Source organism: Arvicola amphibius, chromosome 6 (genome assembly GCF_903992535.2).
Source record: "Arvicola amphibius chromosome 6, mArvAmp1.2, whole genome shotgun sequence".
Lineage (NCBI taxonomy): Eukaryota > Metazoa > Chordata > Mammalia > Rodentia > Cricetidae > Arvicola > Arvicola amphibius.
Window position 1 is genome coordinate 59,498,972 of NC_052052.2, and position 27,685 is coordinate 59,526,656.

General features: G+C 44.3%; 1 protein-coding gene across 2 annotated transcripts; it reads left to right on the forward strand.

Annotated features, from left to right (window-relative positions):
• Positions 1–1,033: 1,033 nt before the first annotated feature.
• On the forward strand, positions 1,034–21,418 carry Plin2 (perilipin 2). Of its 2 annotated transcripts, XM_038335307.1 has the most exons (9): positions 1,034–1,135; positions 2,260–2,317; positions 2,403–2,598; positions 6,179–6,261; positions 8,816–9,101; positions 10,565–10,746; positions 12,397–12,510; positions 13,482–13,772; positions 20,926–21,418. In XM_038335307.1, exons 2-9 carry the CDS (start codon positions 2,288–2,290, stop codon positions 21,004–21,006), a joined length of 1,263 nt encoding a protein of 420 aa, XP_038191235.1. In that variant the 5' UTR covers positions 1,034–1,135; positions 2,260–2,287; the 3' UTR covers positions 21,007–21,418. The 2 variants fall into 2 exon arrangements, with proteins under 2 accessions (XP_038191235.1, XP_038191234.1); XM_038335306.2 differs by lacking the exon at positions 20,926–21,418 and having other exon boundaries at positions 1,040–1,135; positions 13,482–14,197.
• Positions 21,419–27,685: the final 6,267 nt, after the last annotated feature.

Here is a 27,685-nt window from a genome sequence, read left to right on the forward strand (position 1 = left end):
GACTTCAGGTCATAACTTTCCAGATCAATAACGCGGTTCACACCCATGCATCCTACACAGGGGTGAAAACGCCTCGGACGTTATTAAGTTCCCTACAACAAATAAAAACATTGCATACTGGGCAGGGCAGGGCAGGGCAGGGCAGTAGTGGCACGTATCTTTAATCCCCCATTCAGGAGGCAGAGGCAGGTCGATCTCTGAGTTCGTGGCCAGCATGGTCTACAGAGTGAGTTCCAGGACAACCAGAGTTATAGAGTGAGACCCCCTTCTCGAAGAAAAACAAAAACAAAAACATTTCATGAGTCACAGCCAAGTTGGCTGTCTTCCTTAATTTTGGGCTGCTATCACTCCAGGGCGATTTGAAGTTATCTTGCTGAAGAAAACACAGAAAGCAGTGCCAAGCTTTGTTTTGGGAAATCCAGATTAACCTTTCAATTAGAAACGTTTGATAAGTTGTCTTAGTTCGAGAACAGGGCATTTCTCTGGCATGGGACTTGCAACTAACTCCTGCTGCAATTTCCCAAGTGGTGAACCAACCACATCCCGTTGATGAATTGTTTAAATCCAAAGAACAGTAAACCAAAAATCTCTACAGGTCGTTATTGTGTTGGAATTTCACAGATCTTTGTTACTTTCTTGGCCCAAAGTAAAAGGTTAGAACCGCGACTTCATTTTTGAAGCGTTCTTTTCTTGAGGGATCTTTAATTTGTGTGCATTTTACAACCCCTATCCCTCCGACCTAAGTCGAAGGCCTCGCCCCGAGGGTTCCCAGTCTCCTGGCACTGGGCTGGGATTTCCTGGCACTGGGTTTGAGTCCCTTGCCAGGGAAGTCCCTAGTCTCCCGGCTCTAGGCTGGGATCTACTCTCCCGGGCGTGTCCCTGGTCTTCTGACACGGGCTGGGCTCTGCTCGCACGGGCTGGGTTCCCACCTCCCCGCTGGGCGGCTCCAGCGACCCAGCCCCTCCTGCTTTTAGATGGAGCCGGGTTCAGCTGCTGCCTGTGGCTAGACTATCACGTGTCACGGAGGCCTGGGCGGGGCAGCCAGGCGTTTTTTAGCGGTTGCTCCGGGCTCCCCTGCTGTGCTGCGGGCTGGACCGTGCGGACTTGCTCTTTGTTCTGCTCTCCGGGCCGTTAGGTGGGTGCTGCACCACATCATCAGGTCCCCTAGGCGGTTGCCACTCAGCCTGCTCTTGGCTCGGGACTGCAGCAGCGGGTGGCGGCGGTGCGCGGGCAGTCCCGGGCTAGCTGGGAAAGCTCTCGCCTTTGTTTCAGAGGTTTACTTTCTGCTTGTACTTCCGTCTGGGCTGTGAGCAATTTGCGTTTGTCCTTTAAACGTTTAAAGGGAAACACCTTACAGAAGTACTTACGGGGGTGCGTAGTGGGAATGGTCTCGTTTATCCTTTAGCTCCTCACTAGGCAGCGCCGTCTGCTCTTCGGCTCTCCAGAGCCCATGCTGGCCTTGAACTCTGGTTCCCCTACCCTGTCTCAGGGAATCACTGCACCACCGTACCCTTAGAAAACGTTGTAAAGTGCTTATTTTACGGGCTGCACTAAGGAATGGATACTGGTCTCGAAGCTTCCGCCTTCAGGGCAATTGTTGCAAGAGGCTGAACTGTGGCTGGACAGGTTCTGCTGCTGGGCAGACAAACGGCAGTTTCCTGTGGGTGTGGGTCACTGGGTAGCTAAATTTTACAGCGCCACTCCTGAGATGTTCCTAAATTCCCTGGAGCGACTCTTTCTTGAGCTCAGTCGGCATAAGGCATTCACTGCTAGTTTTTTTTTTTTTTTTTCATACGGATGTTAGTTTGAGAGTGCTGAGGCTGTGAGCTAGTGTGGCCTGTACCTTAATTCCAACACTCGGGAGGTTAAATTAGGAGGACCAGTCTGGGCTTTAGACTGACCGAGACTTGAGTAAATCAAGGGCACGCCTTTAATTCTTAGGATTCTGTCACAGAAACCGGCGTATCTGTATCTCTACATCGAATTGTTTGCCTTTCTGGTTAGCATTTTTGAAAGAGGCTGCCCTTCAAAGGCGCTTCTAGTGTCCTGGTTAAGAGACAGGACACGTGCCAATGACTGCTCTTTCCTGTTGAAAGTTCTTAAACTGCTCTGGAGCCTCACCTAGCGTCAGGCTGTTGGCCCTGCAGAGGGCTGAGTTAGCCGGTAGAAACTGAAACTATCTGCCAGAATTGAGCACCTTCCTGGGTTGGAGAAGGAATCGCTTCCCAGCGTTCTGAAATCAGTTTCTTTTCTCTCCAGGTTTCTTTTTTTTCTCCAGGAGGAAAAAATGGCCTCGATTGCAATTGATCCACAACCGGTATGATTTTTTTGTTTTAAGTACCTGTTTCTTGGCCCCTTTCTTCTGTTTTGAGTCACTAATATCCACTCCTCTCTGGTTGCAGAGCGTGGTGACCAGAGTGGCCAACTTGCCCTTGGTGAGCTCAACCTATGACCTGGTGTCCTCGGCTTATATCAGCACAAAGGACCAGCATCCATATTTGAGATCTGTGTGTGAGATGGCAGAGAAGGGTGTGAAGACCGTGACCTCGGTGGCTGTGACAAGTGCGATGCCCATCATCCAGAAGCTGGAGCCACAAAGTGAGTTCAGATGTTTCAGTCAATATTGAGCCCAAGGGACTAGGTAGGGTGAGTTCTAAGGTTAACACCAGGAAACCCTCGGGCCTTCCTGAAACACAAATCCACCTCTGTGTGGAAGCTGTCTGGTGACCCTCATTGTCACAAAGGGACTGCTTTGTAGCCAGGTTCTCTAATTGGAACTTCCCAGCCAGGCATGGTGGCTCATACCTGTCATCCTAATGCTTTGGAGGGGAGATGGAGGAGTGTCAGCTGAAGGTCAGCCATGGCTACACAGTGAACTCCAGGCTGCCTGGGCTGTATGAGACACTGTCTCAAAAAGAAAAAAAAATAAGGCTAGACTTGGTGGTGTATGCATTTCGTCCCAGAACTCTGGAAGTGGAGGCAGGCCGATCTTTGAGTTCAAGGCCAGCCTGCTATACCCAGCAAAATCCAGGCTAGCCAAAGCTACATAGTGAGACCTTGTCTCTAGACAAAAAACAAACCAAAAAGAAAAGAAAGAGTAAATTTCAGAAATGCTTCTGTGTTAGTAACTGAAATTATAAAGGAATCATCTAGGGGGGTGGACTGAGTTAGCTTTCTCATTCAAATGTGCAAATTGAAAATTTTTATTATTTTTTAAATTATTTTGTGTCTGGTTGTGTGTCTGCGTTTGTGTGTAGGTGTATGCCATGACCCTGGTCAGAGAATAACAGTGATCAATTCAGATCATCAGTCATCAGGCTTGGCAGCAAGCAACCTTAATCAACGAGCTATCTTGCCTGCCCAAATTTCTTTTTCAGGCAAGGTTGCACATTGTAGCTCATGCTGGTTTGGAATTCCCTATGTAACTTTATCTTTAAATAAGGATATCTCCCTGCCTTAGCCTCTCAAATGGCTGGGATCACAGGCCCAAAGCCACATGCCTGGTTTATGCAGTCCTGGGGACAGAACTTTGTGCTTGCTAGGCAAACACTCAACCCTCCGAGCTACATCATGAGTCCAAAACTTTGTATTTTTAATACTGACATTATTGAGATAAGAAAAACACACTGAACAATTAATCCACTTAAATTAAAAATGACTAGCCGGGCGGTGGTGGCGCACGCCTTTAATCCCAGCACTCGGGAGGCAGAGGCAGGCGGATCTCTGTGAGTTCGAGACCAGCCTGGTCTACAAGAGCTAGTTCCAGGACAGGCTCCAAAGCTACAGAGAAACCCTGTCTCGAAAAACCAAAAAATAAATAAATAAATAAATAAATAAATAAATAAATAAAAATGACTGTAGCGCAATGGTAGGACAATTTCCTGTCATTTATGAGACTCTGAGTTCCATCCCAAGAATTGCAAACAATGAGAGCGAGCTCATTTTCATTAGCAGTCAGTTCCCCCTTCCTTCTGTACCCCTTGGTTGCTAGTCATCTATTTTTATATAAGATTATTTCTGGCCTCTGCTATAAGCAGAGTCCTGAAACGGGCTTCTCCGACAGGCTTTTTTTCACTTAGTGTAGAGGTTTTCAAGAATTGTCTGGGACATAGCCTTGCATGTACTGCATAGCCATGACAGATGTTCATGCTGTATCTATACTTAATCCCTTTTTTTTTTTATTAAGGAATAATATTACATTGTGTGGGTAGAACATATTTGTCTTAGGGTTACTGTTGCTGTGATGAAACACCATAAATCCCAAAGCAACTGGAGGAGGAAAAGGTTTATTTGGCTAACACAACCTGAATCACTGTCCTTGAGGGAAGCCAAGGCAGGAGCTCAAACTGGGTCTGAGCTGGGAGGCAGGAGCTGACTCCAAGGTCATGGAGGAGTGCTGTTTACCGGCTTGAGTCTCCTGGCTTGCTCGGCTGGCTAATAGAAACCCAGGACCACCGACTCGGGAGTGGCCCCACCCACGATGGCCTGGGCTCTTCCCTATCAATCACTAATTAAGAAAATGCCCTACAGGTGTGTGTATAGCCTTTTTTCTCGATTGGGTTCCCTCCTCTCTGATGACTCTAGCTTGCATCAAGTTGACATAAAAACTCGCCAGGACAATACGCCTCCCTCTTTTTCTGTGTCACAGTGTGTGTTTCTGTGTGTAGGCGGATTCTGGGGATCTGAACTCTGGTCTTGAAGCTCTTTTGATAAGCGCTTTACCACCAAGCTATCTCCCCAGCCCCAACAGTTTATCCATTCATCAGCGGATGGACGTTAAAGTCGCTTCTCTTTGGGAAGGTGATGAATGATGCTTATGGGAACATATGTATGTACAAGTTTGGGGGAGAATATTTTCAGTTTTGCTGGGATGTATTTAGGAGTAGAACTGCTGGGTCTTCTATAACCGTTTAAATTTCAGAGGAATTGGGGCTGGGATTGGGACTGAGGGTTAAGAGCACTGGCTGCTCTTCTAGACCACCCTGGTGAGATTCTTAACACCCACATGGTGGCTCACAACTATCTCTAATTCCAGTTTCAGGGGATCCAATGACGTTTTTGGTCTCCCAAAGACACTAGGCTTGTACACTTGGTGCACAGACATATACACAAGCAAAACACCCAACCGTACACATTGGATTTGTTTTTTCAATTTTAGAGGAATCACCGGACTGTTTTACTAAGTGGCTACACCGGTGATTCTATACTCTCACCACCAAATTTTTCCAAAAACACGAACTGCTTTTAACAAAGATTTGAATCAGTTTCCAAGGGGTAAATTAGGGCATTGGTGTAGCAAGTTTTAATTTATCCAGTCAGCCAGCTCCCAAATTATGACATAGAGACGTTTTATTAATTATGTAAACTCAGCCACTAGCTTAGGCTTATTTCTAACTAGCTCTTATAACTTAAATGAGCACATTTCTATTAATTTACTACTTTTAATTGATTAATTTAATTAATTTACTCTGTACTGCCCATGCTGTTTTCTTGCTTCCTCTGTATCTGGTAACTTTGCCTTCTTCCTAGCATCCTCTCTGCCCCGAGAATCCTGCCTAGCTATTGGCTGTTCAGCTTTTTATTAAATCAATCAGAATGCTACAACTTCACAGTGTTCAAAAAGATTATTCCACATCACCTTAGATTATAAGCATCCTTGGAGAAGCTCTCCCAACAATGCTAATTCTCAAGAGACTTTGATATGAATACTTGGCCTGTTACCTTTAACGGAGAAGCTTAGACTGAAATCTGGGCCTTATTGGGGGACCCAGGGTGCTATTGTTCGCTGGTGAGATCCCAAAATGTATCATTGTGTACTGAGATAAACAGGGACTAACCTAGTTTTGAGAGTTTGCAGTTACTTTACTTCCTGACAGAAGGTTCAGTGGGAGCTTGCCTACTCTGTTGCTAACATTGAGGCCTTCCTCCTTAGCTGCTTTTCCTGGACAGCCCCTGATTTACCTGTCGCTGGAGGAACATTGCCAGCAACCTGTGTAATTTCCTCCTGTCACAGCGAGAGAAGCCAGGAAGCATGTCCTGTGGGTTTAAGGAAAACAAAACTGCATTCTTGCTGTTTTTTGTAATAAAGCGAAATTAAAGCCAATTAAAGGCCGAAGGTATTGCCGTGTGTGTTCTATACTTCCAGTGACCATTTCCCTGTGTTTCCTGTTTCCTGCAGTTGCTGTTGCCAATACCTACGCCTGCAAGGGGCTAGACAGGATCGAGGAGAGACTGCCTATTCTGAATCAGCCGACAGCTGAGGTGAGCTTGGGACAGCGCTGAGGCTTGCTGCTGGGCGTGTTTCATCTTCTCTTTAGCCCAGGCACTGTGGGCTACAAACACACCCAGTAGTTTGCCCTTAAGCTCGAGCTGAGTGTAGTTTTGAAGGAGTAATGGCTGCCGCCTGACTTCCTGAACTGCTGCCGGGTTAAGTCCAAGAAGCAGAGAGGAACTAGCCGCTTTTGGTTAGAATGCTTTTAAGCCGCTCTCTATCAGTTTGTAACTTGGCTCCAGCTGTGACCCTTCTCTTAAATAACTGGTTCCGTGTGGGGTTGGCTGTGGATACAGCTGGGCGCAGGTCTGGGCTGGCTTTGTGCAATGCTGGTAGGAACCACAAGCATACGTGACAGCTAGCCAGTGTTGGCAAAATGGTTGCCTCATCTATCCTGGTGATTCTGTAGCTCAGATCATGCCGAATTTTTCATTTTGGTTAAGAGTACAGCGTTGCACAAAATGATAGGGGAAAACAGGGAGGGCTGTGTCTTTCACCATTTAAATCGGTGGGTTTTGTGGACAGCCTTTACAATACTTTTATAGGGCTCTAAAATTTTCACTTACATTGCTTGAGGCTATTGTAAGGATAGGAATTCTTTTCTATTTGGGATATTTAATTCTTGATGAGGGGTTGGTTAGTGTGGTGACGCATGGGCTAGGGCTCTAAGCAGAGGCAGGATATTCTTGTGAGTTCAAGACCAGTCTGGTTTACATTGCGAGTTCTCAGCCAACAGGGCTGTGCAATAAGACCCTTTCTAAAAAAAAAAAAAAGTTTTTTGATGACTTGTTTATAATATTCAGCATAACTTAAGAACTGGGGTTATAATTCATTGCTTGCCTACTGTGTACAAGGCCCTGAGTTTGACCTGCAACACCACAACAAAAAATAGTCAATTTATTATATTTCAAACGAAATAAAAAATAGATTGGGATATTAAACTGAAAGCTTTATGAATTATAGGGTTTTGTTGGTTGTTGTTCCATTTTGTTTTTGTTTTTTGAGATAGGGTTTTTCTGTGTAATGGCTCTTTTGAGACAGCATTTCTCCACATAGCCTGCAACTTGCTTGGTAGACCAGGCTGGCCTGGAACTCATAGAGATCTGCCTATCTCTCCTTCCCAAGTTCTGGGATTAAAGGCAAGTGACACTACCACCCAGCAGTACATTGAGATCTTATTAAGAAGTAATTTAGAGCATCCTGTTGCTAGAGCTCCTTGTGGCTATGCTCCACCCTCCCCTGTGTCTTTTGCCGTCCTTTCTCGTCCCTGTCATTCTTCCCTTTAACCTAGACAACCCTTTGTGCCAGTACCTAGAGGACCAAGTTCAGCTTGGTCTGCAGTTTCCTTTCTGGAATGATGTGACTTCTGAATGCGCTATCTAAAGTTATATAATCTCACCAGGAGTTAATACGTTTCTGCTTTGTTTTTTGGGAGGTATAGGGTCTCTTAGCCTAGGCTGTCCTTTGATTCCCTCGGTAGGTAAGGGTGATGCTAAACTGCTGATCCTCCTGCCTCTACCTCCCCAGTGCTGGGGTTGTAGGCTTTTTATGGTGCCAGCTCAAACCCAGGGTTTCATGCTGTATAAATACTCTACTAATTGAGCTACATCCCCAGCCTACCACCCTTCTTCGGAGGCTTTTTTCTCTGCTTTTACCTAAATGCAAATGTAACATTGTAAAGATTTTTTTGGGGGGTGGGGCAGAGGTTGCTGAGGATTGAATCCAGAACGTTTGGTTTTATTTTGGTTTTGAGCCGTAGTTTCCTTGTGTATCAGAACTCAAACTCCAACCCAGCCTCTTGAGAGCTGAAATTATAAGCATGAGCCACCAGTATAAGATAAGGTTTTGAAAAATACTGTATGTAAGTTAACTTTTTGAGGGGCAAATGGGGTGTCTGCCACAGTGCATGTGTGGAGGTCAGAAGACAGCTTAAGGGAGTTGGTTCTCTCCTTCCGCCAGGTGAGTCCCAGGATTGTAACTCAGGTCTTCCGACTCATTAGCACTTGCTTTTGTCTGCTGGGCCATCTTATTAGCCCTAAGATAAATTCTTTTTTGTTATTTTTGGTTGTTTTTTTTTTTTTTTTTGGATACAGTGTTTCTCCATATAGCCTTGGCTATAGACCAGGCTGACCTCCCAGCCTTCTAAGATAAGTTATTAATGGGCAAATCAAAGCCAGCCATGGGGGCACACACCTTTAATTCCAGCATTCAGGAGGCAGAGGCAACTGAATATGAGTTCATTAAGGGCAGTGTTGTATGAGACCCTGTCTCAGACAAGAACAACAAAACCAAAACAACTTGCCTCAATAAATAATTTCATGTTTATTTATTTTACTTGCATATCTAACAGTCCTTAAAGAATGGATGGATGTAGGACAAAGCGACCTGACAGGGACTTTTAGCCTCACTGAATCTTAATGCTGTGCCCAAGACCAGGAGTAAAGGGGCGTGTTCAGCCCGTCTTTAACTGCACAGCCTTTGTAAAAGCCTAAGTGTGTATTCGCCCATTTTTCTCACAAGCCGGCTTGTCTGTTCTTCTTGCAGATTGTTGCCAACGCCAAAGGTGCTGTGACCGGGGCAAAAGATGCAGTGACGACCACTGTGGCCGGGGCCAAAGATTCCGTAGCCAGCACTATCACGGGGGTGGTGGACAAGACCAAGGGCGCAGTGGCTGGCAGCGTGGAGAGGACCAAGTCTGTGGTCAACGGCGGCATCAACACAGTTTTGGGGAGTCGGATGGTGCAGCTCGTGAGCAGCGGGGTAGAAAATGCACTTGCCAAGTCGGAGCTCCTGGTAGACCAGTACCTCCCTCTCACTCAGGAAGAGCTAGGTAATTAATGTTGCTTTTATGCCGAAGTGATTTATGATTCCCTTTTAAAAAACTTTGCTCATTTATTTAGACACAGGTCTCACTATGTAGCCCTATAGCTCTCTGTGTAGACCAGATTGGCCTTGAACTTATAGAGATCTGACTGTCTACCTCTGGAGTGCAGGGATAAATGTACACCACCATGACCGGCCCAAGGCTATCATTAACCTTTAATTAATTGGTTAATCAAATGACATTTTATTTTGCGTGTGGCAGACACACATGCTATGACGCACATGTGGAAGACAAAGGAGAAGCAGCCGGGGCCGCTTCTGTGCTGCCCGCATGTGTGTCCCAGTCCTTTTCTATCGCTGTGATGACACACCGGGACCGGGACCGAGGCCGCTTATTAGAGAAAGCATTTAATTGGACGTAAGGTTTCGGAGCCTTAGTGGCCATGATGCTGGGAACAAAAACATGGCAGCTAGTCAGCCGAGGGCAGCCCAGAGGCAGAGAGAGCACGCTGGGGGTGACACCAGTCTTTTGAAACCCCAAAGCCCGCGCTGTGACAGACCTGCATTCCATCGAGGCCACGCCTCTTATTCCTTCCCACACAGTTCCAGCAACTGGGGACCAAGTAGTCAACCAAAAGCCTCTGACCGTTCTCATTCAAACCACTACAGTGTGGGTGCTGGGGATCAGACTCAGGCCACCAGGCTAAGTGATGCCTCTGCCCACTGCGCCAGATGTCACCTTTCACATTTTTTTTTTCTTTTAAGACAGGGTCTCATATGACCCAGGCTGGCCTTGAACTTACTATGTAGCTGAGGATGACTTTGATCCTTCTGGCTCTACCACACTCTTTGCCACTTATTTATTCATTCATTCATTCATTCATTCATTTACTTACTTACTTGTTTATTTATCTATTTACTTGTTTGTTTGTTTATTTTTACTGAGACAGGGTCTCAGACAGCCCAAGCTGGTCTTAGACTCACTAGGTAGATAACTCCTGATCTTTCTGTCTCAGTCTCTCAAGTGCTGGTATCGTAGGTGTGCACATAGTAAGTTCCAGTCCAGCCAGGATGGCATAGTGAACATTTCTCAAAAAACAAAACAAAACGGGGTATGGAGGCTTATGCCTGTAATCCCAGCACTAGGGGAGCAGAGGCAGGAGGAGGATCCAGAATATAAAGCCAGAAGCTGGAGAAATGGCTCAGTGGAAGACCCTGGGTTCAGTTTTCAGGCCCCACATGGTACTGCTTGTACCATGTGCTAGGTCTATGTTGCTAAGACGTTCATGTTAGTGGGAAGAAGCATGTGTGAACACACATGCGTGTGTGTCTGTATGTATAAGTGTGTAGCAGATACAGTAGTACGTGAGGGCGGTCAGCCCAACAGTGGACGTGAATAGTTTCAAAACGTCCTTGTTGGGATCACAGCTGAGGCTCCCTGTTTATTTTCTTTTTGTCTTTTATTTCCAGAGACAGAAGCAAAAAAGGTGGAAGGATTTGATATGGTTCAGAAGCCAAGTTACTATGTGAGACTGGGGTCCCTGTCCACCAAGGTCCGCTCCCGGGCCTATCAGCAGGCTCTCAGCAGGGTTAAGGATGCCAAACAGAAAAGCCAGGAGACCATTTCTCAGCTTCATTCCACTGTCCATCTGGTGAGTACGGTGCCGTTTTAAGGATGAGAGTAGATGTAGTGAGGAAAGGTAAGAACTTCAGTATTGTATATGAATAGCCCAGGGAGGAGAATGGGTCATGCTCAGATGACTCTAGCGAAGGAAGTAGAACTGGATCTCCTGGGTGACAGTGCAGCCACCTCCCTGTCCTGTGGCATCCACAGAATGTGATGCTGTTGCCAGTGATCCAGAGACAGGGTGGAGAACGTCCACAGAACTCCAGCGCTCATAAGATCAGCTCTGTGGGGCTGGAGAGATGGCTTGGGCGTTGAGAGCGCTTGTTGCACCTGCAAAACACCCAGATGGGTTATCAGCACGTACACACACACACACACACACGCACACACACCAGCAGTTCAGAAGTACTTGTAACTCTAGTTACAACACCTTCTTCTGGCCTTTGAGGGTACCAGGTGTGCACATTGTACAATACATACATGCATACATACATGCCTACTTACATACACACATGTACATGCATACATGCAGACATATACTCATACACATAACATAAAAATAGGTCATCTGAAAAAAACAAAACAATGACAATAAAAAAACACTTACTTTAATCCTAGCTCTCAGGGAGGGAGAGGTAGTAGGATCTCTGTGAGTTTGAGACCAGCCTGGTCTACACAGCACATTCTTGGACAGCCAGGACTAAGACTTTGGCTCAAAAAAAAAAAAAAAAAACCTAAACAATCAAATAATCAGGTTATTCTAGAAAGTTATAAATGTATATCTTGAGCAGTTTTCCTCTTAGATTTTTGCCTTACAAATACTTTATTTACTTATTTACTTACTTATTTACTTATTTATTTATTTATTTATTTTGGGTTTTTCGAGACAGAGTTTCCCTGTGTAGCCCTGGCTGTCCTGGAACTCGCTCTGTAAACCAGGCTGGTTTTGAACTCTGAGATCCACCTGCCTCTGCCTCCCGAGTGCTGGGATTAAAGGAGTGTACCACCACCACCCGGCTACAGATACTTCTTTTACTTTATAGTTGCAAGAGACCCTAACTGTGCACAGCAAGAGTAGGGGCAGGTTTGTGCAATACATCACAATAGATTGTTATGCAGCCATTAAAGACTGCCAAGTTAAAGAACGGCGTGTATGGTACTGAGCGTCAGTTTAGAACAGGTGGCTGGTGACAAGGAAGAGGAAGGCAGAGAATTCTCTTCCTCATTTTTTTTGTTTTTGTTTTTTTGTTTTTGAGACAGTCTTGCTTGCTCAGTAGTTGTCTGGTTAGCTTCAGACTTGTAGCAGTTCTCTTGCCTCTGCCTTCCAAATGCTGGGATTACAGGCACGCACCACCATGCCTGGCCTCCTTCCTTTATTTTTTCCCCATGCTTTTTCCTTCTTTTAATTCTCATTTACCCTTCAGGCAAATATAAACTCTATTACGCTTTACCTGTGCTAAACAGGAGCCACATTGGGCCCCGGCAATTTACTAGTTGCATAGAGGCAATGAAGAGCCCCTGCTCCTTGGCAGGCTGCCGCGTCGATCAGTAACTGCAGCTGTCCTTGAACTCTTGCAGTAATCCGTGGTATCTATGTCACCTGTGTCTGCCACGGAGCTGCAGGCCGATGGAAAAGGGAGGGATGGCTGTGTTCACCTGCTTCCTTTCGTCACAGATTGAATTCGCCAGGAAAAACATGCAGGGTGCCCAGGATAAGCTCTCTGTCTCGTGGGTGGAGTGGAAGAGAAGCATTGGCTACGATGACACAGACGAGTCCCACTGTGCTGAGGTGAGACGGTGTCACCGTGTTTCCCAATGAATCCTCCCAGAATGTCTTTCTATCAGCGCAGCCTCATGGTGCAGACATGGAATCCCAGCTACCCTGGGGTGTTGAGGGAGGAAGGTGACAGATTCAAGGCCAGCCTGGGCCTAACTGAAAATAAATAGAGGGGCTGGTAAGACATATAGTAAGCAGATAGAGAGGTGCCTCCAACCCACACGGTAAAAGGAGCTAACTAACCAAGTCCCTCAGGTTCTCCTTTGACCTCTGCGTAAGTACACACAATACATGTAATTTAAATATTATTTTTAGAAGTAAGGAGAGGGCTGGGGTGTAGCTCAGTGGTGCAAGCTCCTGCCTTCAAATGGGTGAGTCAGGTGACTTCTGGGAAGGATCAGAACACAGCTGAGAACCAACGGTAAACTAGTGAAAGAGTGGGGGCTAATGGCGCCCCCAGAACTAGCTCAATCATACAAAGTGTAATCATACAAAATGGATCTTTGTGTCCCCAGTGCCAGTGTGCCTCTGAAATCCGTATCAATTGTTTGTTCATATTGTATCTACTTATTTGAGAATAGAATATCTAAATTAAACTAACAACAGGGAGTATATGTTTTGATGTCCGCTCTCTCTCCTGTTTGCTGTTCCTCTGTTTAAGAAGATGACCTTTACAGTCACGAGTTCAAATCTCTCACCTAGCTACTTTCCAGCTATTAGAGCAAATTACTTAAACTCTAAGCATATGTTCCTAGCTGTGAAATAGGATTAGAACTGCTGCATATAGTATTGTTATAAGGGTTGTTTAAAAATCAAATTGCTTGGGGACTTAGCTCAGTGACAGAGCATTCCTCCCTGGGTGAAAAGAAGCAGTCAGGGTTCAGCGAAGCTGCATGTGTATTGGATGCCTGTATGCATACATAGCCAGCATATTGTGGTACCATTGGAGCCACTGCTAATTCTTGAGTGTGTTTTATTTTTAGCACATCGAGTCACGTACTCTGGCTATCGCCCGCAACCTGACTCAGCAGCTCCAAACTACGTGCCAGACTCTCCTGTCCAGCGTCCAAGGGTTACCACAGAATGTCCAAGATCAGGCCAACCACTTGGGGGTGATGGCAGGCGACATCTACTCAGTGTTCCGCAATGCTGCCTCCTTTAAGGAAGTGTCTGACGGCTTCCTCACTTCCAGTAAGGGGCAGCTGCAGAAAATGAAAGAATCCTTAGATGATGTGATGGATTACCTTGTTAACAACACGCCTCTCAACTGGCTGGTAGGTCCCTTTTATCCTCAGTCTACTGAGCCTCAGAATGCAGAGGTGGACAAGACCAGCCAGAAGGTCCAGCAGCCTGAGCTCAAAACTCACTAAACCTGTCCTTGTCACCAGTGCATGATGTTAGCCGGGTGATGCCTTTTGCTAGTTTGAAATTAACCCAATAGATGACTTTAGATTGGAAAAGGAGCTAGTTCAAACAAAGGTCCTCATTACGGTCATTAGTGGCTGAATTAAGAGCTGTGAAGATGCGGCATTGCCACATGACCTTCGCCCCCTGGCTGGGAAGTGGAACGTGTTAGGCACGTGAGAGCCTACCAGAACTTAAAAGCCCAGGGGTACTTAGACGTTCTTGTCTGTGGCCTTTGTGCTATTGGCTGTAAATGTCTGTCTGTACTGAATAAAGATTCATCCGTGTGGCTTCATTTGCTCCTGTGTGTCCCGTGTCTTCTGAGCTGGCTTCGTCCTTGTTCATCTCAAGGGGCATGCTTGAGCAATTTGAATTTAGGGTTTTTTTTTTTTTTATTCCCTATGGAGAAATGCCGCCTTTGGAGTCAGTGAAATTCATAGCAGGGTGGAGCACTTTTATGCTGTTGTCATGTGGGCTTTTGTGTGTTGCTTTCGTTGGCCTGCTTGATCTGCATGAGTTCCAGTTGGCCTGTTGGGAGGTCAGCAGGGTAAACAGCATTGGGAGACAACAACTGATCTGAAGATCTCAAACAAATCCAAAGCTAATAAGAGACTAAATGCATTGTTACTGTTACTCAGAGGGGTGATGGGAGAGGATCACTTGAGCCCTCGGGGATTAGAGAGCAGCCTGGGCAGCAGGGAAGCCCCCATAGAAGGAGTAAAGGGTCAGTATATGGACTCAGTAGGCAAAGATACTACCTGCCAAACCTGTTGAGTTCAAGACCCACCCTATGATAGAGGGATAGAGCTGACCCTAAATGTTCTCTGAGTTCCTTATGCACAAGCATGCACACGCAACACACACACACACATACACAGGCCAGGGGATGGTGGCTCATGCCTTTTATCCCAACATTCTGAAGGCAGAGGCAGGTAAATCTCTAAGTTTGAGGGTAGCTACATAGCAAGCTCTAGGACAGCAGGGCTACATAGAGAAATCCTGGGTCCTAAACAAAGCAAAACCACAATGGAAGTGGGGAGCATCTTTTATTTTTTTTTAAAAAAATGAATTATAAAAATGGGGGTAACTGGAGAGATGGCTCAGGGGTTAAGAGCCACTAGTTGGGCTCAATTCCCAGCAATGCGCATGGCAGCTCAGAATGGTAACTCCAGTCCCAAGGGAAGCAGTACAACCATTCACATAGAATAAAGAAAGAACACCCATTCACTTAGAATAAAAAAGAAAGGAAAATATGATGCTATCTTTAAGAGGCCAGAAAACAGTTTATGGCCATACTTCTCTGCACATTCTTTTGAGCCTGGAGAAATGAAAACTCAACAGAAAACAAGAAGCGGTGCATGGGGCCATGGCAGTACATGCCTCGAATCTTAGTGTGCAGGAGATAGAAGAGAACCAAAGTTCCAGAATAGTCCCAGTGTGTGATGGCTTTAACCCAGCACTCCAGAGGCAGAGGCACTATGATCTCCAAGTTTGGAGACCTGGGCTACATGAGACCCTATCTCAGAAAATAACAGAGACCATAAAGGAGAAATATTGCTCATGTGTAAGACTTTTATTAGGAGACAGTTGTTCATTTGCCAGCTGACCCAACCCCTGGCAGGATTTTAAAACATTTTCTTTAGATTTATTATGTGTGTTTTAGTGTTTGGCCTCCATGTATGTATGTGTACTATGTGCATGCCTGATACCTGGGAAGGTCAGAAGAGGACATTGGGTCTCCTGGAACTGGAGTTACAATTATGAACCAACATGTGGGTGCCAGGGACTCAAATCCCTGGTCCCGTGCAGGAGGAGCCAGTGGACCCCACAGCTGGCCTTCTCTCCACCAGCCAGCCCCCCGGGGATTTTTTAAGTCCAGAGAAAGGTCTGGCCACAGCAGGCTGCTTTGCTGAAAAGGAATAAAGGACAGGAAGCAATTGGGTATTTGCATTGCTTTCCCCGAAGACAGCAGATTTTTCTTTCCCCGAGAGCCCAGTTACAAAGTAAGTCACAAGTAAGATTGCTCAGTGTCCACTTACCTGGCTAACCGGCTGAGCTATTTCTGTGTGGGGAAACAATTTCAGTCATTGGTGAGATGCCCATAGGAGGACGTGAGAATAATTTGACATAAGATATCTAAGCAATCTGTCTGTGGCAGCCGGGCTTCTAGTCCTTTTAAGGGTGACCTGTCATTTAGGACTGGTCCTGAGTCTCCTTGTCACAAAGCTGCAGTCTTATCAAGCTTTCAAAGCTGCGGGCTTCTAGTCCTTTTAAGGGTGACCTGTCATTTAGGACTGGTCCTGAGTCTCCTTGTCACAAAGCTGCAGTCTTACCAAGCTTTCAAAGCTGCAAATGCAAACTGGGGGTGCAGCTAACTGGTGGAGTGCTGTCCTGGCATGCTCACAACCCTGGCTGGGTTCAGTCCCTAACACCTCATAAACGAGGTGTGGTCACTGCTGGGATCCTAGCATTTTAGAGTGCTGGCAGGAAGAGCAGAAGTTCAAGATCATCCATGTCTATAGAGTGAGTTTAGGGTCAGCCTGGGCTACATGGAACTCTAATAAAACCTAAAAAGTATTTTCAGGACAGCAAATTCCAGGGGCTGAGGAGAGGCCTGATTGGCTAAGAGCACTGGCTGCTCTTGCGGAGGAACTGGTTTCCTTTCCTAGTATCTGACGAAGGCTCACAGCTGCTGTAGCCAAGTTCCAGCGACTCTGATGCCCCCTTCTAGTCACGGTGGGCACTGTATGCACATGTACACATGCATACCATCAAGTAAAACTCCTACGGATAAAATATTTTTTAAAATAGAATGTTTTAAGAAAGAGCCACACTCTGCTGGTCACGCTAAGAAATGAACAAGGCTGCCCTTTGCCAGAACAAAATTCAAAAAAGGTGGTCTCTGCCCTGACTCATACCTTCCCATGGAAATAAGAAAGAGCATGTGACTTTACCTGTGTTCTTGTTGTGCAGCTAGGACTTGCTTGCATCCTGACAGCTGTCTTTGTTTGGGAGATACAGGCAGGTTTTAGGAGACGTAGATTATTCATGGGTCTCTGCTTAATTTTTTTCTTAGTTCAAATAAGTCATAGTCTTTCCATTCTGTGCCTCAAAAGTATGTGGGTGGTTTATTTCAGTTAAGAATATTTGCATTTGTGGGTGTAAAATGTTTTTTTACATTTGTTTCTTTAGTGTGGGTGTAGGGTGCTATGATGGATGTAGAAGTCAGAGGACAATTTGTGGGAGTCCGTTTTCCCCTACTGTGTGGGCTCCCCATCAAACCCAGTTCATCAGGCTTGGCAGCATCTGCTTTCACCCTCTGCGTCGGGGTCTAATTGGGCCACCCAATCCGGTCTAACTCCCGGATTCAAGCAGTCTTCCTGACTCAGCCGTCAGAGTGCAGGAACTGTCGGTGTGTGATATACACCTGGCTTGGGGAATCCATATGTAATAACCACATGCATGCATTTTCTTGTTGAGACGGATCTTGTACACAGCCCTGGCTGCCTTCAGTCTCCTGAGGACTGAGATTACAGGCACGTGTCACAATGCTGACTACTTAATTCTGGATGTATACTCTTGTACTTCTCCATTACGAGGGTTTCAGTGCCAACTAAACTGATTCTGAAAAGGAGATGGACTGGACAGTGGTGCCTTTAATTTCAGCACTCGGGAGGCAGAGGCAGGCAAATCTCTGTGGGTTCGAGGCCAGCCTGGTCTACAAAGCCAGTTCCAGGACAGCCAGAACTGCTACACAGAGAAACCCCGTCTTGAAAAACAAAACAAAAAAAAAACAAAACAAAAGTTTAGAAAAGGAGACAGTTCTGAAATTTATTCTTCCTGAGCAACAGAATACAGCTTTTTGTTTGTTTGTTTTTTTGTTTCTCTGTTTTCTCTCTGTAACAAGAACACCGAAGGAGCCGGGTGGTGCTGGCACACACCTTTAGTCCCAGCAGGCCGCGCAGAGGCAGACAGGCACTTTTCTAAGTTCAAGGCCATCTTCTTGGTCTTCACTAACTTGCACTAGAGTGTAAGACTACCATTTGAGGGACAATGACATATATTATCTCTAACTGACCAGCTCGGGTAAGTACATTATACCAGGACGTGATTAGAGAAAACACACCTCCTTTAGTAAGACATTTAAGGCGCTGAGGAGCTAGTGAAGTAAAAAGAGAAACTAAAATTTGGGTTATGCTCGATGCCTCTTTCAGGGAATTGCTCAAGAGGAAGAAGGAGGACAGATCTTTAAGAAGCAGGATAGCTGGAGGGAGGAGAGAAATCTTCGCCAGCTGGACCTCTCTTGGCTCCCGTGGGACAGGGCCAATAGCTCTGAGAACTGAACCAATTCCAGGAATGACTCATACAGAGGCCTTTCTGTGTGATGGTCTCACATGTGTCTGTCTTTTACCCAGTAAGCTTAAGTGTTTACCGCTTTTGTCTCAAGGAAGCCTTCAGGCTGTCGCTATAGACTTTCCACAGAGGTTGTCTGTGATCCTGGCTATTCTGTAACATTTTAAAATGCCTTGGTGGTAAAGATCTTACTTACTCCTCTGGCTTCTTCAGAGAATACCTTTCTCTCACCCTGCGTGCAGACTTTATTAACTCAGCTCTTTCTGGGATTGGCTCAGGACGTATTTACAGGTTTTGGTTTAGGCTAGCCTCAAATTTGATTCACAGCAATCCTCTAACCCTAGACTGCTGAGTGCTAGAATTATACAGTCTCTTCCATGAAAACCTTAAGGACTGAATTAGTGAAAGCTGTACCTCAGATGCTAAGTTCTCTCAGTTCCCAAGTTAGGGGAAAGGACAATGAAGGACACGAAGATCTAAGGGGCCTGTTGAATAAATGAAGACTTTCCCTGTCCCCTTGCCCCTCATTTTTCCCATATTGTTATGGAATACAATATACCAAGCATCAGGTTTGCCATTTTCGGGTTGGGGAGATGGCTCCGCTGGCAAAGTGTCTGGGTCACAGGAATGAAGACTGAGTGTGGATCACCAGCACCTGTATTTACACCAGGAACAGTGGTGTGGTCTGAATCCGGGTGCTGGTGGCGGTGGGTAGGATTATGAAACAGGCAGAATCTGGAGCTCACTGGCCAGCCACACTACCAAGTCAATGAGAGCTAAGGTCAGCGAGAGACGTCTGCCTCTGAAAACAAGTTGAAGAATGACTGAGGAAGATGTGCCACGCCAGTCTTGGGTCTCAGGCGTGGGCACATGTTTATCCACATCCACTTGCCATACATACACATTCTTATTTTGATCATCCTGGGACAGGAGTTTTCCTTTTTTAAAAATAATTTATTTGTACTTTATGTGCGTTGATGTTTTCCCTGTATATATGCCTGTGTGAGGGGGTCGCATCGTATGGAGCAGGAGTTACAGACAGTTGTGAGCTGTCATGGGGGATGCTGGGAATTGAAGCTGGGTCCTCTGGAAGAGCAACCAGTGCTCTTAACCGCTGAGCCATCTCTCCAGCCCCAAGACAGGATTTTTCTATGTATCTCTCTATCTGGCCTGATACTGTGTGTAGCTCAAGCTGGTGTTTTTGTTTTGTTTTGTTTTGTTTTCAGACATGGTTTTCCGTACAGGCCAGGCTGGCTCTGAACTTGCTGTATAACTGAGGCTGATCTGGAACTCTAGACCTTCCTGCCTCACCTCCCAAATGCTGGAATTACAGGTGTGAGCCACACGCCTGCCCCATTTGAGTCATATTTTTGATATGTAACTCAGTGGCATTAAATATGTTCACAGTGTAGTCCAGCTATCGCTATCATTCGCTATAGAGACTTCTCATTCAAATAAAACGTCTTGTCTATTTATGCTACGGGATAAAAACATTAATGCCTTAACCCATTTCTTCATTTCTGCTCCCCCCCTTTTTTGGAGAGTTTTTTTTTGTTGTTGTTGTTGTTGTTAATTGTTTTGGCTATTAGGCCATTAGTTTTCCCTTGTTCTTTTTTGCTGGGAAGAGTCCAGTCTGTAGTAATAAATTTTCCAGCTACTTCCTTTACCCTCCTCTTAGTTAACTTTCTGGTGTGCTCAGGGTGGAACCCAGGGCCTTTGAGATCGCTAAGCACAAGCCTTACCAACGAGCCGCACCTCCGGCACCTGTGATGACTATTTCAAAGTTTTGTTTGAGGCCAGTCCTCTCTATGTAACTCAGTCTGGCTTCAAGTTTACCCCCCACCCCCTGACCTCTGCCTCCTCAGTGCTGTATTTCAAAATTAGAAAAAAAATTGCTATCTCAGTTCCTGGACAAATCCTAGAAAAGTGGAACATTATAATTTAAAAAAGGAAGAAGAATAACCCCAAATGCTCCTCACATTGTCTTTTGAGACAGTATCACTATGTAGCCCTGGCAGGTCTTGAACTTACAGAGATCTGATTGCTTCTGCTTCCAGAGAGCACCTGGCACAATAAACAACAAAACAACGACACTGTAATAGCGTCTACCCCGTTAGTTCTCCAGTAAAGAGAAGTTTCAAGCCAACAAGTAGTGCCTGCCTGTATTCTCAGCATTCCAGGGGAAAGCCCAAGGAGCTGCTGTGGACCTGAATGTTCACTTCACCTCATTGCTGCTGGTTCTTGCTTTGACCTTAGTTAACACAAGGAAGCTTAGTGCTCGTTTTCACATCTGTGGTGGTTTGAAAGAAAATGGTGCCCAAAGGGAGTGGCACTATTAGGAGGTGTGGCCTTGTTGAAGTAGGTGTGGTCTTGTTGGAGGAAGTGCATCACTGTGGGGGTGGGCTTTGAGGTCTCATTTGCTCAAGATTCCCTCAATGAGACTCTCAGTTAACTTCCTGTTGCCTGCAAGATGTAGGACTCTCAGCTATTCCTCCAGCTTTATGTCTGCCTGCTTGCTGCCATGTTCCTCCCCACCATTATAATAATGGTCTGAACCTCTGAACTGTAAGGACCCCCCAAATGTTTTCTTTATAAGAGTTGCTATAGTCATTGTATCTCTTCAAAGCAATAGAAACCCTAACTAAGAATCCATCTAAGGTTCTTTTACAGATGCTGGACTTCACTGCCATTGATTTGACATCTGAGACTGATGAAGTTCCTGATATTATACCTTTGGAAGAGGATGATTGAACCAAAGATCACACACTCATAGCCCTGTCCTCTGAGGGCAAAATGCTACAACACAAAGAAACTCTCTCTCTCTCTCTCTCTCTCTCTCTCTCTCTCTCTCTCTCTCTCTCTCTCCCTCTCCCTCTCCCTCTCCCTCTCCCTCTCCCTCTCTCTCTCTTTAAATGTATTATGTATCATTTTTTTAATATTTGCAATTGTGTTTAATCCTGTGGCTTTGGGGATTGTTAGTCTACTTTTCTGGGGAGTGCTTGATCTTAATTGTAAAAGATGTGAACGTTTGTGAGAGATTTTGTTCAGCATCATGCATCATTTTCTATAATTCTTTAATGTTTAATTGCTGAAATACCTATAATAAAATTGAGCTGTTGGTCAGTGAGGTGCACATTAAAAATATAAAAATTTGGCAGTATAATCCTTGATCAGAGAGTCTTTTTTTTTAACTGAACATTTGCAAATTTTTGTTTTATCTTAGGATATTTTTTATTTTATTTTGTTTTTTCAAGACAGGGTTTCTTTATATAGCTTCGGAGCCTGTCCTGGAAGTCGCTCTGCAGACCAGGCTGGGCTCAAACTCATAGAGATCTGCCTGTCTCTGCCTCTTGAGTGCTGGGATTAATGACATGTGCCACCACTGCCCAAAAACATTCTTCTTTTGGTAATAGCATACTTGTGTCTCTGGAGGTCTCAGTGGGTCAGCCAGTCAAAGTTTTATGCTTTCCCTTATTCTAGAAGTGGTCTATGGAATATTCTGGAGGAGTAGTGAGCAGACAAAGAGAGAAGCAAGATGGACATGCTGTGCTGAGAAAAGGTACCAAGCCATGCGGCAAAGCATAGATAATAATTATGGGTTGATTTAAAGTGTGACAGTTAGCTAATAACAAGCCTGAGCTATTGGCCAAAAATTTATAATTAATATTAAACTCTGTATGGTTGCTTGGGCATGGCTTGCAGGACAGAAACTTCTACATACAGTGGTCATGTCAATGAACAAAAGTTTGCCAACTAGGAGGAAACGAAGTAGAGACCCCAAGTTCTAATCTCTCCTACTTAGGAGTGACCTTCATCAAATTGCTTCATTTCTTGGTACCACAATTTTCTCATGTGTAAAATGAGAATTGTATTGTCAGCAGGGGTAGAGACATGGCCTAGAATAGCCATTAGGCCTGAGGAGTTCCCTGCTTAGGAACTTAGGAGGATGCTTGACTATACTTAAGAATTTCAGGACCAATCTGAGTGAAGCAAAGGTAGTGATTTTTATTTTTTTTCTTTTCTTTTTTTTTCTTTCTTTTTTTTTTTTTTCGAGGCAGGGTTTCTCTGTAGCTTTGGAGCCTGTCCTGGAACTAGCTCTTGTAGCCCAGGCTGGCCTCGAACTCGCAGAGATCCGCCTACCTCTGCCTCCCGAGTGCTGGGATTAAAGGCGTGCGCCACCACCGCCCGGCGGTAGTGATTTTTATTAAAGGGAAATAAGACAAGACTGGAGAGAAACACAGCCGGTTAGAGGACTTGTTGCTCTTATAGAGGACCCAGGCTGAGTTCTCAGTACTCACATGATGGCTCACGTCTGTAATTCCAGTTCGGGGGAATCCGATGCCCTCTGCTGGCAGAAGAGGACAACTGCATGAAATGGTACAGAAATTCATGTAGGTAAAACACAAACAAAAATAAACTTAAAATAGAAATAGGCACATGCCATGTTTGATTTAAGCATGGGCATTTGGAGAGAAGGACAGTATACACTCCTAAAATATGGATGCTGGTTTCTTGAGAGAGTCATGTTTAGCTGTCTTTTTTTTTTTTTTTTTCTGAGACAGGATTTCCCTGTGTAGCCCTGGCTATCCTAGAACTCACTGGGTAGAGCAGGCTGCCCTCTAACTCAGAGATTCTCCAGCCTCTGCCTCCTGAGTGCTGGAATCAAAGACATGTACCATTGTTGGAGACTGTGAATAAGATTATTCCACACTAGCTCAGAATTGAGTATAATGAAAGGTGAAGGGTTCTTTATTTAGGGGGAACTCACAGATTACAATTCTCTGCACAAGTGAGTAACAGTAACTGAATTCAACAGAGAGAGAGAGAGAGAGAGAGAGAGAGAGAGAGAGAGAGAGAGAGAGAGAGAGAGAGAAACACATGTGCACCCTCAAGCCTTACAGCTGCATTTATAGTATAAGAGACCACACCCGTGGGCTGGTATCTTAAAGGCTATTGGCTGAAGGAGTTTCCACAGCACCTCCCTCTTTTGTCTAAATAAGAGAGTTCTAAGCCTAATATAAAACAATATATAATAAGAACAAATATCAAGTATAAAAATTAGAATTACAACCAGTATAAACAATATCAAGCAAGAAACATGTTAAATGAGCTGGTACAAACCCTTTAAATGTCAGTGTGGTGATTTCTCAGAAAATTAGGAAATAACCTTCCTCAAGACCCAGTAATACCACTTTTGGGTATATATCCAAAGAATGCTCAATCGTGCCACAAGGACATGTACTCAACTATGTTCATAGCAGCTTTGTTTGTCATAGCCAGAACCTGGAAACAACCTAAATGCCCTTCAACTGAAGAATGGATAAGGAAACCATGGTACATTTACACAACGGAGTATTACACAGGAGAAAAAATGACGACAGCTTGAATTTTGCAGGAAAATGGATGGAGCAAGAAAACATTATTTTGAGTGAGGTAACCCAGACACAGAAAGACAATTATCACATATACTCACTCATAGGTGGTTTTTAAACATAAATCAAAGAAAGCCAGCATACAAACCACAATCTCAGAGAATTTAGACAACAATGCGAACACTAAGAGAGACTTACATAGATCTACTCTACATGGGAAGTAGAAAGTAAAAAAAGACAAGATCTCCTGAGTAAATTGGGAGCATGGGGACCTTGGGAGAATATTGAAGGGGGAAGGGGAGCGGCAGGGAGGGGAGCAGAGAAAAATGTAGAGCTCAATAAATATCAATAAAAAAAGAAACATGATAAATGTTTCAATAATTATCCTATCCTAAAGAGTTTAAGTCTTATATTAGAAATGGATTGGTCCAGTCATGAAAGGAAAGTAACTATGACTATCTAATCTTCAACCATGTTGAAGGCCTGAGAAAGGAAATAATATTATTCGGATAAACAAGAAGAGCAATCAAGCAACTTTGACAATGTGCAATAAATGACAGAGACAACTGGATACTTGGGCAATCACCTGGCTTGATAACTGTCTTGTTATATGTAATTTTGCTATGTTAAAATTAAAACCTTCCTTTTTATTTAGACAGAGAAGGGGAGGTGATGTGGGATTCCCCTCTGTATGTTGTTAATATCATTGGTTAATAAAAAAGCTGCTTTGGGATCAAAAACACGATGACAACTTATGCTGGAGAGGATGTGGGGTAAAGGGAACAGTCCTCCATTGCTGGTGGGAGTGCAAACTGGTACAGCCCCTTTGGATATCAGTATGGCAATTTCTCAGAAAGTTAGGAAGCATGACTTCAAACTCTACTACAGAGCTACAGTACTGAAAACAGCCTGGTATTAGCATAAAAACAAACAGGAGGACCAATGGAACAGAATAGAAGACCCAGATATTAATCCACACACCTTCAAACACCTGATCTTTGATAAAGAAGCAAAAAATATCAAATGAAATAAAGAAAGCATATTTAACAAGTGCTGCTGGCATAACTGGATATCAACATGTAAAAGAATGAAAACAAATTCATATCTATCACCATGCACAAAACTCAAGTCCAAATGGATCAAAGACCTCAACATAAAGCCAGCCACACTGAACCTCATAGAAGAGAAAGTGGGAAGTACACTTGAACGCACTGGCACAGGAGACCACTTCCTAAATATAACCCCAGTAGTACAGATACTGAGAAAAACAATTAATAACTGGGACCTCCTGAAACTGAAAAGCTTCTGTAAAGCAAAGGACACGGTCAACAATACAAAACGACAGCCTACAGAATGGGAAAAGATCTTCACTAACCCCACATCAGACAGAGGTCTGATCTCCAAAATATACAAACAACTCAAGAAATTGGTCATCAAAAGAATAAATAATCCAATTAAAAAATGGAGTACAGCCCTAAACAGAGGACTCGCCACAGAGGAATCTAAATGACTGAAAGACACTTAAGAAAATGCTCAACATCCTTAGTTATCAGAAAAATGCAAATGAAAACAACTCTGAGATTCCATCTTACACCTGTAAGAATGGCCAAGATCAAAAGCACTGGTGATAACTTATGCTGGAGAGCTTGTGGGGTAAAGGGAACACTTCTTCATTGCTGGTGGGAATGCAAGCTGGTACAGCCCCTTTGGATATCAGTGTGGCGATTTCTCAGAAAATTGGAAACAACCTTTTTCAAGACCCAATAATACCACTTTTGGGTTATATCCAAAGGATGCTCAATCGTTCCACAAGGACGTGTGCTCAACTATGTTCATAGAAGCATTGTTGGTCATGGCCAGAACCTGGAAACAACCTAAATGCCCTTCAACTGAATAATGGATAAGGAAAACGTAGTATATTTACACAGTGGAGTACTACACAGCAGAAAAAAAGACATCTTGAATTTTGCAGGCAAATGAAAGGAGCTAGAAAACATTTTGAGTGAGGTAACCCAGACTCAGAAAGACAATTATCACATGTACTCAATCATAAGTGGTTTTTAAACATAAAGCAAAGAAAACCAGCCCACAAATCACGATACCAGAGAACCTAGACAACAATGAGGACCCTAAGAGAGACATACATAGATCTAATCTACCTGGGTAGTAGAAAAAGACAAGATCTCCTGAGTAAATTGGGAGCATGGGGACCTTGGGAGAGGGTTAAAGGGGAGGGGGGAGGCATGGAGGGAAGCAGAGAAAAATGTAGAGCTCAGTAAAAATAAAAAAATGAGGGAGGGCTTCATTTACAATGACCTCCAAGAAGCCTACAGATATCTGATGAGCTACCTAATAAATATATTTGGAAACATACTACGATTTATGAATTTCTTTTGTTCTGTAACTGTAAAAACTCCAAGAAGCTCTTTATACTTTGAAACATGGAGGTCCTTGTGCTCAGGGACAATCACTAAGGAAACCAGGAATGTTAAACATCCAGGGTTGTCTCCTCAAGGAAAGAAATACATACCATGTTTTCCACCCCGAAGGCTGGAAATGGATGTGGTCAACAGCCTGGTGACTTCCGTGCTATCTGTATAGCCAGACCACATCTGGCTCCTTCAGACTCTTGTCTCAATGAGTCTATAGTGCTAACTTCACCTGTGCCCTCATCATATACTTTGTTTACCTTGAACCTGCCTTCTCAGTTAAGCTATAGAACCCATCATTATGGAAGATGTCACATGTATAAAGAGTTTAGTGTAGTCATGCCTTAAGCTTTTTTTTTTTTTTCTTGGTTTTTCGAGACAGGATTTCTCTGCAGCTTTAGAGCCTGTCCTGGAGCTAGCTCTTGTAGACCAGGCTGGTCTCAAACTCACAGAGATCCGCCTGCCTCTGCCTCCTGAATGCTGGGATTAAAGGCGTGCGCCACCACCGCCCGGCATGCCTTAACCTTTATTGGGCACACAGGCTTGAGTTAATCATCACCAAGAAACTTTCTTTCCAAATTGTACCATGCTTAATTATGCCTGATTTAAACGAGCCAGTGTCAGACTCTCCAATTTGATCCAACACTGAGTACTGAGTCATGTTTAATCAGACTTCCTTCTTGTGTCATGTGAATCGACACTCTGCTGGCCTTGGTGTTTGCAGAGATCCTCACAAGAATGTGTTACATACCAGGACCACGGTCCTTTGTTTAACAATCAGCAGTCGCTAGCAGTTTTGGGACGAAAGCTGTGTTTTCTTTTTTTTTTTTTAAATATTTATTTATTATGTATACAATATTCTGTCTGCATGTATTCCTGCAGGCCAGAAGAGGGCACCAGACCTAATTACAGATGGTTGTGAGCCACCATGTGGTTGCCGGGAATTGAACTCAGGACCTTTGGAAGAGCGGGCAATGCTCTTAACCTCTGAGCCATCTCTCCAGTCCCGAAAGCTGTGTTTTCTGTAGAAAGAAATACACTTAACATTTTTTTGTTATGATGTTCCCAGCATTATGTGTATCATATATAAATCTTCCAACATACCTAAAAAAAAAAGAAAAAAGAAAATTAGGAAACAACCTTCCTCAAGACCCAGAAATGCCACTTTTGGGTATATATTCCAAAGGATGCTCAATCATACCACAAGGAGATGTGCTCAACTATGTTTATAGCAGCATTGTTTGTCATAGCCAGAACCTGGAAACAACCTATATGCCCCTTGACTGAAGAAGGGAAAAGGAAAATGTGGTACATTTACACAATGGAGTACTATACAGCAGAAAAAAATGACGACATCTTGAAATTTTGGGGCAAATGGATGGTTCTAGAAAAGATCATATTGAGTGAGGTAACCCAAATCCAGAAAGACAAATATCATATGTACTCACTCATAAGTGGCCTTAGACATAAAACAAACAAAAACCAGCCTACAATTCACAATCCCAGAGAACCTAGACAACAAAGAGGACCCTAAGAGAGACATACATGGCTCTAATGTACATGGGAAGTAGAAAAAGACAAGATCTCCTGAGTAAATTGGGAGCATGGGGACCATGGGAAAGGGTCGAA